General features: G+C 49.0%; 1 protein-coding gene across 1 annotated transcript in view; it reads right to left on the bottom strand.

Annotated features, from left to right (window-relative positions):
- HOMER2 (homer scaffolding protein 2) overlaps positions 1-19,828 on the bottom strand; it is a 67,004-nt gene that overhangs the window by 19,634 nt on the left and 27,542 nt on the right. The window contains exons 2-3 of the mRNA XM_012656522.1: positions 15,750-15,906; positions 352-483 (exon numbers count right to left, since the gene is read on the bottom strand). Coding sequence (XP_012511976.1) covers positions 352-483; positions 15,750-15,906 — 289 coding nt within the window. The remainder of the gene's footprint in view (positions 1-351; positions 484-15,749; positions 15,907-19,828) is intronic.

A 19,828-nucleotide genomic window follows, 5' to 3' on the forward strand; every position in this document is an offset into this window, starting at 1 on the left:
AAGCAGCATCTGTTAGATGTGAATTTCCCTTCCCTCAGTCTTCAAGGAAACTTAGCAGGCCCCTGTTGAGATGGCCTCCTGCCTGACTCGCCCTAACTTCTCTTCTTTGAAAGTCGTCCTCAGTATACACCGGGAACCCAAGCAGCCGAGTCTGCCCTGGCGACTGTCAACTCCCCAAGAGTCTGGGATTCTGAAAAGGGCACGTGCTCTGGCAGCCCTGCGGTGCCAGGAGGGGTGAGATCGAAGACCAGGAAGGACTCCTGCTCACCAAGAGCACCCTCCCTCAGGGGCAACCACTGAATGAGAACAGCGTCCGACGTGGCACTGACTGCGCCGTGGGAAGGACGTTACCTTTGTCAGCTGCTGCTCAGAGGAAAACCCCAAACCAAACACCGTGTTGGCTCTGCTGTCGGCCCACTGCCCGAACTTCTGCGACGTCTTGGTGAAAGTCATATTCGGTGTGATTGTGCTGTTTATGATCACCTGCAGGAAAACAGCCCAAAATGCGGAAATGTAAACATTGAATTAGACACCAAAGTCACTGCTTAAAAAGTCTTCTGTTGTCAAAGCTCGGCGCTTACGGCACACGTCCTCTGCCCCGCAGTGTCCCGTCCTGAGCGTTCTTCCGGCACGTCCCACGCCGAGTCAGAGACACAGCCACACAGGGGCAATTTCAGGGACTTAGACAGTCGGTTAAAATAGGGTCTTACACACTATCTGTGGGAGAAAGTCTCTCCCAGAGAATAGTTTCTAGAATGGCTATTTATCTCCCCAAAGCTGCCATGTCCCCCATTCGTGCAAGAACTGCACTATGTTGTTTTTTTAATAACCTAGAGCCCCAGTACCCGGCTCAAACCATTTAAAATCTTCATAAGCAACTGGGGCCTGCTGCTTCCCAGCAGTATGGAGCAGGTACACGCCAGTTAGGGTAATTTGTAGAGGGTTAACTGACATAGAGACTAATTACACACGTGTGAGCAGGGCACAAGGAAACTATAAGGGGTGGTGCAGGAACCTGGTGCTACCTGTCACCACTCCTTGGCCCAAAAGGATGAGGGATGGAGAGGCTATAGAGCCTGGGGGTGGGAGCATATAGAGCAGCTGCCTTGAAAAGAGATGCACATAGCCAGCACGGGGCGACCTCGCAGGAGGGGGAGCCAGGAGATCAAATCCCTCTCCTCTCCCCGTCTGATCTCCATTTGCAGTTGGCCAAACCCAACCAGAAGCCAGAGCACCTGGGAGCCCACCAATGTCATCTGCAGGTCAGCCTCTCAGGGACCAGAACAGGGTGAAGAAGGGTAGAGAATGGATCTGGAGGGGTAAACGGATGATATCCGCCTCATGGAACATTTATTCATTCAACGAACATTTGTTGAGCATTTACTATATGCCAGACATTCTGTTAACCAAAGATACAAAGATGGAATGAGTCAATATTCCTGGTCTTCAAGTTGCAGGTAGTCAGGAAGAAGGCAGAGACAAGTAAATCATCGTTGGAACAATTGATATGAGTCACAGAATATCAACCCAAGGCTTACGTGGGCAGAAAGCACTGGAAGCCCTATGACTCCAAGAAACACTCAGGAAAAATACCCTTGGAAATAAAGCATTCTTGGATGTTTACTTAAGGGCAGGGGTGGCAAAAATCACAGGTTGCTTCTTCATCAGGTAATCTGAGCAGGAAACAGCAATAATCTCAGCAAATATTCTAAAGGATGAATCTACCAGCAATATTACGTATTAAAACTATGTTTATTCTCAACAGCTCAGAACACTTTCCTTTTAACTGATAGAACAGGGAAGAGGAATTGTCTTAGAATGGCATAGGCCTTGCTTTCCTTGGTAGAAACTTCAGGCAACTTTTTGCTAAAGACAGATCTTCCGGATACAGACCCTTAGTTTAATAACGAGATCTAGACAGTAAGTTATAGCTGTCACTAATAACAGAGATGTCATTAATATATCTATCGGTCTACTGAATTTGCTAATGAGGCATTAGTTCAAGAATAAACCTCAGTTTAGTTGGTAAAATAATTTTTAGAGTATTAATAGCAGCAACTACTATTTACTGAACACTTGGGTGCCTTACCTATATTAGCTCACTTAAACCTCACAATAAGCCTAGGAGATATGACTATTCCCTTCATTTCAGGGAAGAAACTGCGGTTCAGGAAAGGTAAGAGTAACTTGCTCAAGGTGTTATAGCAAAGCTGGAAAGTAGCGGAGCCTATAGATAAAACCCACTAGTCTGACTCCAAAACGTGCACCGGGAACTTCTGTATCATGCGGGTTCTCATGCCAAACATGATGAAGACCACAGTCTTAGCACCTCTCCTCTCCTGCACCCACAAAGTGCTGACATACATCCACCGCAGTCCGGGAGGCTTTTCCTTTCTCTGTGATAGCTTTTCTGTAACATCAATGCCCATGTGAGTTAGGACAATTTATAAAATAATTTCCAGCCGGAAAACTGAATCAACACAGTAAAGAGATCACCTGCTATCACTGGACACTATCAAGAAACGGAGGCAGGAGAGTGTGGTGTGGAAAACACAGCTCTACCCCACAGGAGAGAAGAGGGGAATGCTTCCAGGACCTCAGAGCTCCGGGCAGGGCTGCTAAGGGGGAACCAAGGCAGACCTGGGAAAGGCTTGTGGCTGGGGGCTGGATCCCATGATCCCAGAAAGCCATCCCTGGTCATCTCTCAATTACTAGGATCCTGGGAGGGCAAAGCAATGACCACACCCATCCAGAAACTGGATCATTTTAAATCTTGCTGCTGCCCCCCTGCAGACCTGTGCCCTGGGTCGGCCAGCCCCATTTCCCAAATCCCCTTGAAAGGCAGTGGATAGAGACTGACCCAACAGGTCGTCCGAGAGTCAGTGAAACTGGAACAATCGCGGTGATGTGCCCTGGCATTTCTTTCAAACTTAATAGCTCCCAAGGCACTTTTTCATACAGTCTTTTATCGAATCCCCATTTTTATAGATAGGGAAACTGAGGCTCAAGAAGGTCAAGTGACTTGTTCAGATCACAAAAATAATAAATAGTTAAAAAGATTATAATGTATATATTACTCAGGAAGCAATGATTAACTGATTTCAAGAGCTAAACCTATTTATCACAGTTGGAGGTTCATTCAGCTTCTCAGATCTGTGGACTCATCTCCAGTTTTCAGAAAATTCTTAACCATTCTCTCCATGAATGTTGTTTCTGCTTCACCCTCTCTCCTTGCCTCTCCTGGGACTCCAATTATACCACGCGAGACCTTTTGAATATTCGATGTTTTTATGCTCAATTATTTCCCCCCCTATTTTTGCTTCTCTCAGCTTCAATTTGGATATTTTCTATTGACCTGCCTTCCAGTTCACTAATCCTGCCTATTTCTGTATCTGATCTACTGTTAAACCTATCCACTGAGATCTTAATTTCAGACATCGTATTTTTTGATTCTACAATGTCCATCTGATTCTTTTTCAAAAAAAAAAAATTCTAAATCTCTGGATATATCTCTTTCATCTGTTTTGTCCATGTTCCCCTCTATTTCCTTAAATACATTAATCATGGTTATTTTAAAATCCTTGATGCTAACTCTAACATCTGGATCATCTTTGGATCTATTTCCATTATCTAGGTTTTTTCCCCTCTTGACTCTAGGCATACGGTCTTGCTTTCTGCATGTGTAGAAATTTTTAATTTATTTCAAAGTATTATGGGGGTGCAAATGTTTTGGTTACATAAATTGTTTTTGTACACTTGAGTCAAAGTTGTAAGTGTGCCCATCCCCCAGATAGTGTGCATCGTACCTGTTAGGTGTGAATTTACTCATCCCCTCCTCCCCCCCGTAATTTCCAATGAGTTTTATTTCCCAAGTAATTTCTTTACGGTGTGTAGAAAATGGGTACGGAAGGATTGTTAAGGCTCCACATGTTAGCATCTCCCAGAGGACGTTTTCCCTTTCCCTTGCTGGGCAAGTCGGGTAGGCGGGGAATCGCGACTTCATTCGGGGACAGAGCTGGCTGAGGGCTAGGTTTCATTCTGGTAAGACCAGTCTACCTCTGGTTCACCCGCGTTTAGGGCAGGATCTTTAGAAATTTCAGTTGAGAGCCTGGTAGGTCTTTATTTCCTCTGCCTTGCAAGACCGTCTTTGAGGGATTTCCAGCTTAGCTCTGTAGCCTTCCAAAGGCACGCATCTGCAAAATCTGGCAAGTCTCGAAGACGAAACTGGCCACGTGTTGGGATCCACTTAAGTCTCCCATTTTGTCACTCAAGCTACACGTAGATACCAAAGTCTCTGCTGGTTTCTCTCTCTGCCAGCATTAGCCCTTCCCAGGGAGCGGCCTCTCGCTGCTCCTAGAAACAGGAAGTGCTCGGGTCTTCAGGGTCAATTCCCCACTCCCTGGGGCTTTCGTGTCTGAATTTTTTTTTTAATTCCTTGGCAGGTCCTTTCTTTCTATGCACTGTAAGCTTGAGGAAAATTGCACTCTGCCTCTCAGAAACATGCAGCCCCACTCTTCACACTCTGGCACAGACCTGGAATTCGGCAAATGTCTCGTGGGGAAGGCCAGCCGTGGCTTTGCAGCTCCTCAAGTGTCCAGTTTTGTCACCCTAGCCCTGCACCACTGCTAATTCTTTGCTGGTCTCCCTTTCCCCCGGCAGCATCCCTCCTCTGGGGCCGAGCCCCACCCTGCAGCCTGCACCTGGAATCGGCAAATGCTCCCGAGAGAGAGAAGAGCGGCCAACTGTCATCTCCGAGAGGTCCTCACCTCTCTGGAATTTTAGTCCCTCTAGTCTTTGTCATTTCTGTGGCACTATGATGCCTTTAAATTGTATTTATCTGTTTTTTTCTAGTAGTTGTCAGAGGGAACACTGGCCTGCTGGAATCTATGTACCTTACTAAGAAGCAGAAGTGTTGACTCTGTAGAAGTTCGTAGGGATGTAATTTACTATGAGCCTCAAGTGACGCTTTTCTAAAACGTGTAGGGCAAGCATGCAGCCTCTCATTAGGTTGCTGTTTATAGCAGTTAAGCAAAACTGTGCTCAGACGTGCCAGCCCAGCCTACTGGTGCGACTTCAAGCTGCAGCTACTCCCCAAGTCCTCCAACATCCCCAGAACAGGGAGACCTGAGATATTTCAGGGTCAGTTCCAGAGTACCACAACAAACTGAATACTGCACCATTTCGTTTCCCAGTGCATATGTTTATGCTATACTGTAGTCTATTAAGTGTGCAATAGCATTGTCTAAAAAGATATATATATATAACTTAATTAAAAAATACTTTATTCCTAAAAAATAAGGATCATCTATGAGCCTTCATCTGCAGCAAGTCATCATCATTTTGCTGGTGGAGGCCTTGCCTGAAGCTGACAGTTGTTGCCTGATCAGGCTGGTGGCTGCTGAAGGCTGGGGTAGCTGGGGCAATTTCTTAAAATAAGGCAACAATGAAGTTGGCCACCCTGATTGACTCTTCCTTTCATGAAAGATTTCTCTGCAGCATGTGATGCTATTTGACAGCATTTTATCCACAGTAGAAATTCTTTCAAAACTGGAGTCAACTCTCTCAAACTCTGCTGCTGCTTTATCAACTACGTTCATGTAGTTTTCTAAATGCTGTTGTCATTTCAACAACGTTCATAGCATCTTCACCAGGAGTAGATTCCATCTCAAGAAACCATTCTCTTTGCTCATCCTGAAAAAGCAACTGTTCATCTGTTCAAGTTCTGTCATGAGATTGCAGCGATTCAGACATATCTTCAGGCTCCACTTCTATTCTAGCTCTCTTGCTGTTTCCACCACAGCTGTAGTTACTTCCTCTGCTGAAGTCTTGAACCCTTCGAAGTCATCCATGAGAGCTGGAATCAACTTCTTCCAAACTCCTGTTAATGTTGATATTTTGACTTCTCATGAATCACAAATGTTCTTAATGGCATCTAAAATAGTAAATCCTTTTGAGAAGGTTTTCAACATCCTTTGCCCAGATCCATCAGAGGAATTGCTGTCTGTGGAAACTATAGTCTTATGAAATGTTATTTCTTAAATCATGAGACTTAAAAGTTGAAATTACTCCTTGATTCACGGGCTGCAGAATGGATGTTGCATTAGCAGGTATGAAAACACCACTCATCTCCTGGTACATCTCCCTCAGAGCTCTTGGGTGACCAGGTGCATTGTCAGTGACAGTAATAAAAGGAATCTTTTTTTCTGAATGATAGGTCTCAACAGTGGGCTTAAAATATTCAGTAAACCATGCTATAAACAGCTGTGTTGTCATGCGGGCTTTGTTGTTCCTTTTATAGAGCACAGACAGAGTAGACTTAGCATAATTCTTAAGGGGCCTAGGATTTTCCAAATGGTAAATGAGCATTGGCCTCAACTTAGTCACCAGCTGCATGAGCCCCTAACAAGAGAATCAGCCTCTCCTTCGACATTTTGAATCCAGGTTTTGACTTCTCTCTAGCTACAAAAGTCCTAGATGGTATCTTCTTCCAACAGAAAGCTGTTTCATCCACATTGAACACCTGTTGTTGAGTGTAGCCACCTTCATCGATGATCTTAGCTACATCTTCCGGATAACTTGCTGCAGCTTCTCCATCAGCACTTGCTGCTTCACCCTGCACCTTTATGTTATGCAGACGGCTTCTTTCCTCAAACCTCATGAACCAACCTCTGTCAGCTTCAACTATTATTTTGTTGTTTCCTCACCTCTCTCAGCCTTCACAGAATTGAAGAGAGTTAGGAATCTGCTCTGGATTAGGCTTTGGCTTAAGGGAATGTCATGGCTGGTTTGATCAGAAGATCCAGACCACTCAAACTTTCTCCATATTGGCAATAAGTCTGTCTCACTTATTGTTTCTGTGTTCACTGGAGTAGCACTTCTTTATTTATTTTTTCTTTTCTTTTTTTTTTTTTTGAGACAGAATCACACTCTGTCTCCCTGAGTAGAGTGCAGTGGCACCATCGTAGCTCACTGCAACCTCAGACTCCTGGGCTTGACAGCCTCCCGAGTAGCTGGGACTACAGGTGGGTGCCACCACGTCCAGCTAATTTTTCTATTTTTAGTAGAGACGGGGTCTCACTCTTGCTCAGGCTGGTCTCAAACTCATGACCTCAAGCAATCCTTCCACCTCAGCCTCCCAGAGTGCTAGGATTACAGGTGTGAGCCATTGCACCTGGCCCTGGAGTAGCAACTTTTAATTTCCTTCAAGAACTTTTCCTTTGCATTCACAATTTGGCTGACTGTTTGGCACAAGAGGCGTAGAGCTTTTGGCCTCTCTTGGATTTTGACATGCCTTCCTCACTAAGCTAAATTAAAAGCTAGAAATGATTAAAAGTGGGAGGTGTGCTACTCTTCTCTTCACTTGAACACTTACAAGCCATTGTAGAGGTATTACCTGGCCTAATTTCAATATTGCTGTGTCTCAGGGAGGCCCGAGGAGAGAGATGAGGAATGGCCAGTAGATCAATGGAGCAGTCAGAACACATACAACATTTCTCAGTGAAGTTCGCCATCTTATACAGGCCCAGTCTGTGGCACCCCAAAACAATTACAGTAGAAACATCAAAGATCACTCATCATAGACCACCAGAACAGATAATAATGAAAAAGTTTGGAATATTTTAAGAATTACCAAAATGTGACGCAGAGACACCACATGAGCACATGCCACTTGCTTGATGCAGGGTTGCCACAAACCTTCAATTTGTAAAAAATGTTAACATCTGCAAAGTGTAGTAAAACAAGGTATGCCTGTACTCACTCAAATCAGTAACTCCAGACCTCTAACAACTGCCCATCCTTTCCTCCCCACTTCTATATCATGTGTGGCAGGGGCAAATTCTGAGAGTCAGACCAGAAGCCGATAATTTATGCCCCTTAAACTCACCTACCTCATTCTCTCTAGTCTCCCAGGAGTTGACCTGTCCAGAACAAAGTCTTTGTTAGTCCCCTGGTCCTGTCCCCCGGGCCCTGCTCCCAGGGCGTTCCTCCTGCCCACGCAGCTGCACTGCGCACTCCCCATGGCAGACCCAGGGCAGACCAGAGGTCTGTTCACTCCTGGAACACATGATGCTGGTCTTGCAGGAACTCATCAGAATTTTGCAGTGGGAGTTGCGTTGTCCTCATTCCCTACAACACGCCTGCTCTGCTGGGGCACTTTGATTTTGGTTCAGCACGGCTACCTCTACTCTGTTACCAGCATCAAGGTGCCTGGGCATGTACCAAACACAACCCACACGACCCCACAAGACCAGCCACGAGGGAGGAAAATGAGAGCCGGCCCCTTCGCCATGCTGCTCTTGCAACGCCTCAGTCTGGCTCTCTGCAGGCTCTGGGGCGCCCTGGCTGGCTCCTTACCAAAGGCGCTGGGACTCCCTGGATCCAGAAGGGAAGAAGAAAGGGAATGGAAAGTCACCATGTCCCTCTACAACGTCCTGCTACCTTGCCCTGACGTGCGGAGGTAGCTGGTTTGAACAATCTTGAGGCCGCATGGCAGGCCCGTCTCTACACCTCCAAGGGACGACCGGCCAGCTGCCTCCCAGGAACCCTAGCACACTGATCTTCACAAAAGCAGCAAGCGGGATAGCTGGGCAACCACGTGGTCAAAACGGTCCACCCCTGAGTCTTCCTCCTTCACTCCCTACTAACGTGGGAACTCCATCCGCGCCATACTTGACTCGGCGCCCCAAGACCAAGTCCTCCTGAAAAGCTGGGCAGACAGATGCTTCTAAGGATACATGCCTTCACGAACGTCCCTCTCAGGCGCCCATACCGCTCCTGGCTGACTGCTTTTGTGCCTGGAACCCACCTTAAGGCCTCTGTTTCTCTTTGAGGCTCCGACTCATTTCTGACTTCCATCCTCCCTCAGGCACGATCGAAGCAGTGAAAGAAAGTGAAGCGTGCACACGGGGAGAGACCTTTGTCTGCTCTGAGCGTGCAGCAAGTGACAGGGCAGCTGTGTGGGCAGCAGGGACGTCCTGGGGTTGGTGCCGACCTGGAGACCAAGGGAAGCTTGGAGTGGACCCTTCTCTTGTGAGACTGCAGAGAACAAGGCAGGCTGGTTTGCTGGTTTGCTGGACTAAGACGTGAGCTCAACGTCACTAGTGATGGGGAAACTGCGTTACCGTCACGTGCTCATCAAATTCAACACACAAGTGCTGTCCGGAAACTATCCTGCCATGTAGCCGTCCTTGTTATATTAACAATGGCTGGAAACTTCCTGGGCAGCCCCCGCATGTCTGATGATACCGAGGGTGTGGCTGAGGATGCGAGGCAATGGGAGCCCTCAATGTGGCTCATTCTAGTAAAGTTGAAAATACACATTCTTACCAGCCAGCAGTTCCAATCCTCAGCATATACCCGAAAGAAACCTTTGCACAGATACAGGGAGAAAGGTACACGCGTGTTCACAGTAGCAGTGTTTGCAAAAAGTGTGTGTCTACCACCGCCAGGATGGATAAATAAACTGTGGTATTTTCACACAATGAAATATTAATCTAGCAGGAATATCAACCAAGGCTAAGCAAATTAATCAACATGGATGAAAATTTATGAAAAAAACAAAAAGGAAGTCATAAAAACACATAATGAGTCTCCAGTATGATTCTATTTAAATAAAGGTCAAAATTAGGCAAAACTGAATAACATATGATTTACGGCAGGGGTCAGTAAACTATAGCCCTCAGGCCAAATCTCCCCTATAGCCTGTTTTCGTAAATAAAGTTTTATTGGAACAAAATCATGCCCACTCATTTACCTACTGGTCTACAGCTGTTTCTTGCCACCAAAAAAAAAAAGTCAAATAGCTGCCACAGAGACTGTATTGATACAATTTTTTTTTAATTACTCTCTGGCCCTTAGAGAAAAAGTTTGCCAATCTCTGGTCTAGGCATACATACACATGGGACAAAGCTATAAAGAAAAGCACAGGAAAGCTCAACACAAATTTCCATAGAGTGGCGATCTCTGCGGCATGGATGGGAGGATCGGACGGTTAGGGAGAGGCCGATAAACGCACGTCTGCGGTACAGTAAGAGACGTACTTCTTCGACTGGGTGGTGGGCACGTGAGGGTTCACTTCACTATTAGACATTAAATAGTAGACATAAGCAGTTAAAAATAAAGAACAGAAAGCTGTAACAAAGCAGTCAGAAGACTCATCTCCTCCAGGGCTTGCAGACGCTTGTGAAAAGGGCAGGTATCATGTCAGGGACAGAAGAAGCAGCTAGACCTGCGGGTTCTGGCCTCCGAGGAGGGGTAGGGCTCAAGCGGACTGAGGGGTGAGGGGTGAAGGGGTCACAGGAGTGGAGGGTGTCACCCAGTGGGAGGGAACAGAGGGAGAAGATGCCTGGGGCAGAGGGCTGACTTTAGGCAGCAACCAAGGAAGAGCAGGTGAAGGAGGGCAGAGGCGGCCGGGACAGAGACAGAGGAGGGAATGGGGGAAGAATGAAGCCTGGGAGCCCGCAGCAAGAGCATGGAGGAAGAGCGCACAGTGGAGCACTCGACGCAGCCGTGATTCAGCAGGACGGGAACTGTGCCTCACCAGGGAGGGAGGAGGGTGAGTCTGGGAGGAGAAACTGAAGCCCAGGTGGGAGAAGGGGCTGCTCTGTGAAGCACCCTGGGCACAAGCTTTAAGGTGGGCTCCCAGCTCCCGCATACGCCTGCTCCTTTCACGGGCCAGCTCGGAAACTTTCACAGAGAAAGAAGGTGCCCTAGTAGAAGACCCAGTTCCTGCAGGTCACTGGAACCAGGTTTTCATCAAATGCGCAGAACACATAATCGCGAGCTCCTTGGAGAAAGCAAAAGGCTAAGCTCCTCCTGTCTGTGACCTCCCAGCTCCGGACTTCAGAGGCAGCTGCTCGCAAGGCGGGGCGGGAGACAGGCGCACTGGACTCCTCTCACGGGAAGGCTTCCCCGAGGCCAGGAGATGGGAGTCGGGACAACTTGGGAGTTTTCCACGAGAGGCTGGGACCGAGTCACAGCAATTAAAGGACTTGTTGTCTGCTTCCAAGGCAGTTATTAATAGACACTTTTTTCAAAACCACAGACAGGGAAGAAAAGAAACCAACATTCACTGAAAACCGACTGTGTGCTGGGAACCTCTGTGCACTCACTCCCTTACTAGGAGGTGCTCTGTATTTATTCAGAAGAGGACACTCTAATGATGGGTCGAGGGGGAGACCCCGAATGTGTTCTTGGAAGCAATTCTGCATTCCCAGAATAGCAAACAAGTCAGGCACCTGGACGCGGATATCCTCCGAGCCATGCTTCGGCGGTACCTGCAACCGGGCAGGCGCGGCTGAATGTCTGTAGAGTGGATGCCCGCTAAGGTCTCCTCCAGTACAGATCTCTGTGATCTTATTTATAGGAGAACCAAGGGCAGCAGAGTCATCCAGCGCTCCTGGGAGCAGCGCCTGCACCAGGCAAGCCTCGCCCACAGGGCAGCTCCTCGCGGGGATGGCAGTGATTAACTCCATCCGGACACAGTGCCGACAGCACAGTGAAAGCCAGTGCTGCGATGGCTCAATTAACAAACGCTCTGGAAACGGAGTTTCCTTATAATGGAGTTGGCCGTTCTGCCCCAAAAGTCACCATAAATCACCGGGCTGTTGGTGTGTGCCGTGTGGCTCACAGCAGTGCTGAGAAGCTAGGATGGGAGATGCCCTCATGTGGCTCCCATCTGTCCACTGTCCGTGAGCAGGGCCAAGCCGGGTCCATTCTAAGGTCTTGGTCCTTGGTTCCCCCTTGGCGGTGACCCTGCCCCCGCTTCTGTCTTTCTGTGGACGTGACACACCTGCGCAGGTCTGGAGAGGATGCAGCCAGGCCTGACCTCCGCGCGCCCTCACCCCAACCCATTCCCACGGCGTTGCCCATTCTGGCTTGGGGCTGGGACCCCAAAGATGAACCAAGGTGGTTCCCATCCTCAAAGAGCTCAGCCTCTTGGCAGCCCCCTGCCCCCAGACATGGATCCGCATAATCTCCCAGGGTTCGGGCAACGCTGAGGCAACACACCATAGTGTTCCCAACCATTCCTGTCTTTAGGTGGCAGCTGGAACTGACAGTGAGGAGGAGGTGCCTGGTGTTTCAAGAACAATGAGGAACAGGTCTGAGTACAGATCTTTTCTACGATGAGCAGCACCAACTGCTCTCAGGGAAAGAGAGGCCTTCCACGCATCCTTCTCCAAGTGCGGCATGACATATGCTTGGACAGGGCGGAGGGGCTGGCTGTGCCTGGTGCGGAGTGACAGCTGCTGGCACTGCCGGCTGCGGCTCTTCCCCTCTCAGGGAGTCTGTGCTCTCCAGGCTGCACACAGCAGCCGAGGCTGGTGTGGCCTTTGCGTAAAACCACCTCCCAGGCCCTTCCACTCCGGCCATGTGCTACTGTAGCATGCGTACTCCTTCACTGGGGGGGGGGGGGCAGAGCAGGCTTCCCCTGCAACAGCCTCCTGCCCTGGGAGGGACAGATGGCCCCAAAGTGCCAAGCGAAGCTCAAGGTCATAGACGTGATGTGGCCAGGCCAACAGAGAGAGGCAGCACCTGGCCGTAGACCTGCCCGAGGTCACAGAGGAACAGCCCACAGGCTGAGACACAACCACAAAGGCTAAAAGCACCTGACCACCTATCATCTCAGCTCGGATCGACATTTGGGATCAAAGGCCTAAAGCAAGGTGCGGAACAACGGGGAAGCCAGGAAGTGCCCGTGCTCCCCAGCCCAGGTGCATCCAGGCAGGAGGACGCAGCCCATGACGGTGTTCTGCAGTCACCTGCGGGCCCACAGCACGCATGAGACCTGGGATGTGCAGCTGGGCGGGAGCAGGGCCCCAGGCTTAGGTGACCAGTGCACATGGAGCCAGAATAGATGCTCAGGAACAAGGACAGAAGCAGAGCCAAGCTGACTGGACAGGGACCGCAGGGGGACGAGGCGTGGCCAGGGCAGTGGACAAGGGCCCATAACAGGAAGGCGCCAGCATCAGCACAGAGGCCAGCAGTCGGCTCAGCACGCTGCACCCTATGCCAGTCCACGGAAGGAAGGCCGAGAATTCAGGCAGGGTGCAGGCTGGGGATGGGGAGATCAGGACCTCGGCAACAGGCAGGGAGGGGCAAGCTTCAGGGGACCAGGCAGTGGCATAGCCGCTACTATTCTGGGGTCCTTTCCCCACGTCCCACCTGATTCGTGGAGCAGGAAGCAGAGGATCTGCCCAGGTGCTGGTTTTACAAGCAGCTGCTCACCAGGTTGAGAGAAGGCCCAGCAGGGCTGAGGTGGCATTGGGATCACCACCCAGTGTGCTGCATTCCAGCTCTCAGGCAGGAAACTTGTTCCCTGTCCCCATTCCGAGTGCCAGTGATAGTAATTAAACCACCAAGGTCTGTCCCTACCTGCCCCTCCCCAGGGCCTTCTGCTTCCTTTGGCAGAACGAGGCTCTGTCATGGTTCTCTGGTGCCACAGTGGCACACTGGGAACTCTGGCTGGGCTCTAGGAACACCAGGCAGTGAGGCACCATGGAAGGGGTGGCCCAAGATCCTCTGGTTGGAATTCCAGTGGCGCCTCGCTGCCCAGGTTTTTTATTCCCACTTTTGAAATGACTCTATAACTTGATGGGTCTCCCACACTGAGCCTGAATTAGCTGTGTTCTGCAGTCAGGGGTCTGGCCCACCCTCCTACACCCACCTGGTTTCCTCATCTGGCTCAGACTCCACCACACTGCCACAGCCTCCAGGAACCGCACAGCCATACCACACAGTGGCTGACACTTTGACAGATTACTAAAAGCCCAGCTAATAGGACTAAAGCACTTGCTCTAAGAAAAGTCGTTTTATCTATATTTAAGCCCAATATATCCTTGGATAACTCAACTGACAAAAGTGCAAACCTATCCAAGGATGGCAGATGAACTGACAGAACCTATAGATGAAAGAAAGCAGGTCAGCCTGATTCACCGCCCCATCAGCACATCCTGGAACGAGTCCAGGCGGTGCCAGCTCAGAAGCACAGAGGAGAGAAGCAGTAATTACAACTGCAGCATCACGTCTCCCAGAAGGAAAAAAAACGAAGGCACCTTTCAGACGTTCACACGTCAAACGTGAGGTGCTTACCTACTACGTGCCACGCACTGTCATGCGTAACTGCTCACCAAGCCCCAGGATGTGCTCCCACCCCACTTGCTTAGGTGGAAAGACCAGTTCTGTGACCCTGCAGACCTGTTCACCAGACTGGTTTGCTATCTGATAGAAGGAGAGAACACGCTACCTGCATGACAGATGTCAGAAAATGCTCCTCCACCAGCCAGGGAGAAGCCTGCTCCCACCTGACCAGCTGGGACTGGCGTCTGTCTCACTGGGTACCAGCCCCAGCCTGCCAAGCTCCCCAGCAGTGTGAAGTCTGCCAGGTCGCTGCCTCTCCTTCAAACCCAGCTCTAAAGTGAGGCCCCATGGGCTGTCTTCCTGAGGAGGAAGGAGGGCTGTGGCAGCTGGAAGGAAGAGAAAGGGGACGGTGGGGCCAAGCCACCTTTATCTGCGGTCTCCATGGTGCAGACGGCACAAAAGAAGGGGCTTAGAGAACACGGCTGAACAGTCCTCATGAAGGTGTCAGGTGGCACCAGCAGGCTCCTGTGCCTTCCCTGTGGCTTCTGCTCTGGGGTGTGCTGGGAGAGTCCTTTGCCCAGCCCCCAACTCCCCTACCTCTCATTGCCTAAGGAGGCTGACCTGCAGGCAGAAGTCAGGCCAGACTGCAGGTGGGAGATGAGGCTACTGCAAGAGTCCAGGCAAGATCGTGCCAGGACAAGAGTTACGGTCTTAAAAGAAAACAGGGAGTACAAGTGGAGATACTTCAAAGGCAGGTTCATTACACAAACTTAGAAAAGAATGATTGTGTGTTTTGTTTTTGTTTTTAGCCCAAATGATTGGGAAATAAGAACGGAGAGGCGGTTTGGAGGGTATGTAGGAGAATTCCACTTCAGACACGTTAAATTTCAGGTGGCAGCAGATGATCCACGTAAAAAACGTCCAGCAGGACGAACACGGATTAAAGACGGAAAGAGGCTGTAGATCAGGTCTTTTTTGTTTGTTTTGTTTTTAAAGACTTGCGGATTCCTCCACTGGCGTCACTTCTTCATTCTGCTACCATGATAACGTGGCACAAACATTGAGGGAGACGGCAGAATGATGAAAGGAGGAGGAAAAAATATCTCAGGAAATACTCTAAAACTGTTTAATAAAATTCAACTCCTGTGCCCAATAACACCAAAACTAGATTAGATATAATACCTAATGCTGGCAAGGGTGCAACAACTGGCATTCCCATACATGCTGGAACAAAGAACCCTTTTGAAAGCAACTTGGCATCGAGAGCCATGAAGTGTTAATATCTTCACCTGTAATATCCCTTCTAGGAAACATTCAAAAGCAAGCAATAGGTATGTGATGAGCAACTGAGGATACTCAGTACATGAAGATGCGTATTATCTATAATGGCGAAAAACCAGAAGCCACTTAAAATCCAACCACAGGGGGAAAATTAAGAGCATTACAGGCTCTTGGTGGAATTATGACACAGGCATTAAAATGTTAGTTATGAAGACAGTGTAGTAACAGGGAAATCTTTTTTTTCCATTTGCCACCATTTTAAATGAAAAAAGAACAGGATATACAATTATCACAATAACTTCTGTGTTAAGAAAGCAGGATTTGGGGTATATCGCTTTGAATGAAAACGAAACAACTGGAAATGTTAAAATCAGTCACGGGGGTGGTACCTTGGCTCCGTCCACACTGATGATCCGGTAGCTGTTCCTTGTGACATCGTAGAAGTAGGAAACGGTGACCGCCTGCTTGCTCGCAGGCACCCAGTTCTTCTTGGTGCTGGGGTCAATCTGGAAGACGTGCGCTCGGGTGGTGAAGATGGGCTGTTCTCTGCAACAGGAGGGTGGGGGCGTGAGAGTTGGCAGAACATGACTTGATGTATAATTTATGATTTCTAGGCCACCTACTGCCCCAAAAGATTTTAAATAGCTTATAGAGAAAGATACATATGCATGAGGACAACTAAAATAAGAAAAGGGAAGAGAGGAGGAAAAAAAGAGACACCAGTGAGTAGTTTCTGCAGCCTACACTCCATTGAGCTGCTAGTACCCTGAGGCTGCAGGGCCACTGGCCTAATGAGCATTTGGCTTAAACGACATCTCCTTGTTGAGGTTTTCTGCATCCTGTCAAGCAAGTGTCCTATTCTCTTTCTGATACCCTGCTGGCATTTTTAGGATTTGGTAACAAATTTATTTGTGGGGATTCTGCAACCATTTTAGGATTTCGCAATACATTTGCAGCTTAATATTAAGTACTTCCCAAAGTTGCAGCATTTTATGAATGATGGAATTATTTTATATCCTTGTAGATATCTCTTTAGTCTACTTCTAGAACCACTTAACAACTTCATCAAGCCTCTAAGTTTTATGTTTCCAACTCGTAAACCTTTTGAGTTTTACGTGGAATTCACCAAACCCATCGCTTGCTACTCTTGCCTCTGTATTGCTGCTTTTTCACTCCACAAGCCCGTAAGATCTTTATGTAATTATCGACCGAATTAGCACATTACCTATGCTTCTTTCTGTTGAGTGGGGAACTAATTAGATTTTGACAATACGCATTAAGAAATAAAACAGATGAATGAAAATTGTAATGATTTCACTGCATTTCGTATTTTAGTGTATTTCCTTCACAAAGTAACACAAAATGAAACACAGACTCGTTACAAAAAATATTTTTAAAGAAAGGGTCCTTAGACAAACTGGCTCAAAAATCCTTTAAGTGTTAGGAAAAAAAGCCAACAGCATGTAAAAAATAGTCCCATTATTCATAAAATGCTACAGATTACTCAGTACTTATTAGAAATACAAAATTAAAAAGGTAACAGACTAATTTTTTAAATCCTTACAATGTCGAAAGAGATGACAAAAAAGAACAGGACACCCAAGTGGATACAAAAATCAAAAGGGAAACGTGAATTTTAAATGTTCTGGTCTCTGGACGGAGTGGTTTTGGGTGACGCAGACTTTGCGTCCATCCCAACTATAGACGACTCATTATGGGAAAGAAAGCCCTTAGGAGAAGAGCAATTTACCATTTGTGCCCAATCAAAGGGATGCTGAGAAACACCACAGATAATCAGCATCGACCACCAGCTGCGGTTTCAGGGAGACGCAGAAACCTCGCTGACTGTCTCTCCGAGGGCCTGCTACTTGGACGCCAGCGTTCCAAAAAAACGGACAGAGACTGGCATCCCCACTCCCTGCAACTTCCCTTCTAGCTCCCCCGGAGCAGGACAAGACCTCTGGGGACATGGATTACCAGGACATTTCTCTTCCCTCAACAGGAACCAAGTTCACCCAATCCTAAAGCAACGCCCTTCCAGCAGCTGGGTGACAGCTGCGGAAACAAAAGGAACGTCCTCACTGTGATTTCCCGCGTCTGCTGTCAGGGGCGGCCCGGCCTGTGGGGAGCGCGTGCGCACGAACGCAAGCCCCGCGACCGGGTCCACCCGAGGCAGCTGCGCCACCGTCAGCCCAGCACCACACTTTGCTAATCATCCACGCATAACGCGGTCAAGGAAAACATGTCCTCTCACAGTGTTCTCTTGCAAATGTAAGAGGAAGGGCAGTAACCACAGAGAATTTTTTGAAGAATCCAATTATGTTAAAATGTCGGCCTGGTGGCTCTGGCAGAGCAGTGAGCAGGGTGGGGGACAGGGGGCAGCAGTGCAGGCTTTCAGACCTTCCCTGTCACTCCCCACACTAAAGAGGGACTGGGTCTGGGTTTTCACACACTTAGACCAGTGTCCCCTCACCCCTGGAGACAGGAATTAGCTGGGGCGCCTACTAAAAACACAAGTTCCTGGGCCCCATCCCAGCCCCCTCAACCTAGCTCTCCAGTGAAGGGGCCCAGTGGGCTCCAGATGAATTTTATCCTTGAAGAAGCTGGGTCGACACTTGAGTTAGACAGCATCAGATGATCTAGAAAAGAAACAGAAGCAGCCCCTACAGCCAGCATTTCTCCTCCAGAATGAGACAGCTGACCGTGAATGACACAGAGTGACTCCAGAAAGTCCTCCCACAGCTCTGGGGGGCCAAGAGTGCGACCAAGGACAGGATTTCTGGATGCAAAGGATGGGGAGAGGGTGTGAAGGGAGGCAGAGGTGCTCTGGTCAGGGAGGAGGGTAGAGACTAGGGCAGCTGGTGGTGGCCCAGCAGTGGCCTTCTGCAAGCACTCTGTATCCCCAAGGCCCACAGGAGTGAGGAAAACAAAGTGGGGAGACAGAGGGGAGAACAGGGAGGCAAGAGGAGACGGCAGGGCTTCCTGACCAGGCGCAAGCAAAGCAGCGGCCGTCCGCTGTGCAGGATGCAGGCCAAGGCACGCACGCAGCAAGGGCTCCATCTCCAAACCTGCCTCCTTAGCTCTGCAGATGGACGAGTCATCACGGGGTGCCCTCGGGACCCCAACCAGAACCGCAAGGATGCTGGGAGAGCACAGTGGCTCAGCTGGCACATTCTCGGTCACCATGGTCAAGCCATCCACAGGGAAGTGGCTGCTCCAGCGTGGGGGTGCGCGCAGAGGCCTGGGAGGGGCACCGCAGGGAGTCCTGCCAGCCCGGTCCTGAGGGTGGTCACCTCCTGAGGCCAAAGACCTGTGTTCCTTAGTCCTGAGGCCCTGGGAAACCCGGGAGGATGTGCACAGCCAGGCTGGCAGCAGCTCTGTGCCCAGGGAACTAACTACCCACAGGACTGGGATTCCCACGTGAATAACTAAGTCTGAGGGCACTGGGGAGTTCCATTTGCTGTTCTTCTAAAATTCAAAAACTCTATGGTATTTCAAGAAAAGGCATATTAAAAACGGGGGGCAGCAAGAATGAAAAGCTTGTAATTGACATTTACTGAGTGCTTACCATTCTGCTAGGCTTGATCTCTCATTTAAGATCACAACTATCCTTTGGGGAAGGTGCCATATAGGTGGGAAACAGGCTCAGAGAGGCCAAGCAACCTGCCTTGGGTCACACAGTATGTGACAGATCTGAGATTTGAAGTCCTTTCTAAGTGACATGGCAACCTTCCCTCTTAACCATTATGTTATAATCTCTTCCTAAAATGACAGCTTTGGATGTGGTTCCCAATAACCTCCACCTTCTAGTGTTCACGCCCTTAGGTAATCCCCTCCCCTTGAGCGTGGGTGGGACCTGTGACTTGCTCTTAACCAACAGAATATGGCAAAGGTGACAGGATGTCATTTGTGTGATTAAGTTCCATAGGACTGTGAATTCTGACTCCTAGGAGATTCTCTTGCTGCTTTGGTGAAACAGGTTGCCACGCTGGGGAGATCCACATTGCAAGGAACTGAGGAAGGACTCTAGCCCCCAGCCAGACAAGAACGGAAGCCTTGCCAGGTGCAGTGGCTCACACCTCTAATCCTAGCACCCTGGGAGGCCAAGGCAGGAGGATTGCCTGAGCTAGGGAGTTTAAGACCAGCCTGAGCAAGAGCGAGACCCCATCTCTACTAAAAACAGAAAAATCAGCCAGGCGTTGTGGTGTGCACCTATAGTCCCAGCTACTTGGGAGGCTGAGGAAGGAGGATCACTTGAGCCCAGAGTTTTGAGGTTGCAGTGAGCTGTGATCATGCCACTGCTCTCATGCCCAGGCAACAAAGTGAGACCCTGTCTCTAAAAAAAAAAAAAGTATCAAAAAAGAGAACTGAGGCCCTTAGTCCAACACTGCTGGAGGAATTGAAATTCTGCCAACAACCACACGGGCTTGGAAGCAGATCTTTCCGCAGTCAAGCCCTCAGATGAGAT

Source organism: Propithecus coquereli, unplaced genomic scaffold (genome assembly GCF_000956105.1).
Source record: "Propithecus coquereli isolate 6110/MARCELLA unplaced genomic scaffold, Pcoq_1.0 Scaffold507, whole genome shotgun sequence".
Lineage (NCBI taxonomy): Eukaryota > Metazoa > Chordata > Mammalia > Primates > Indriidae > Propithecus > Propithecus coquereli.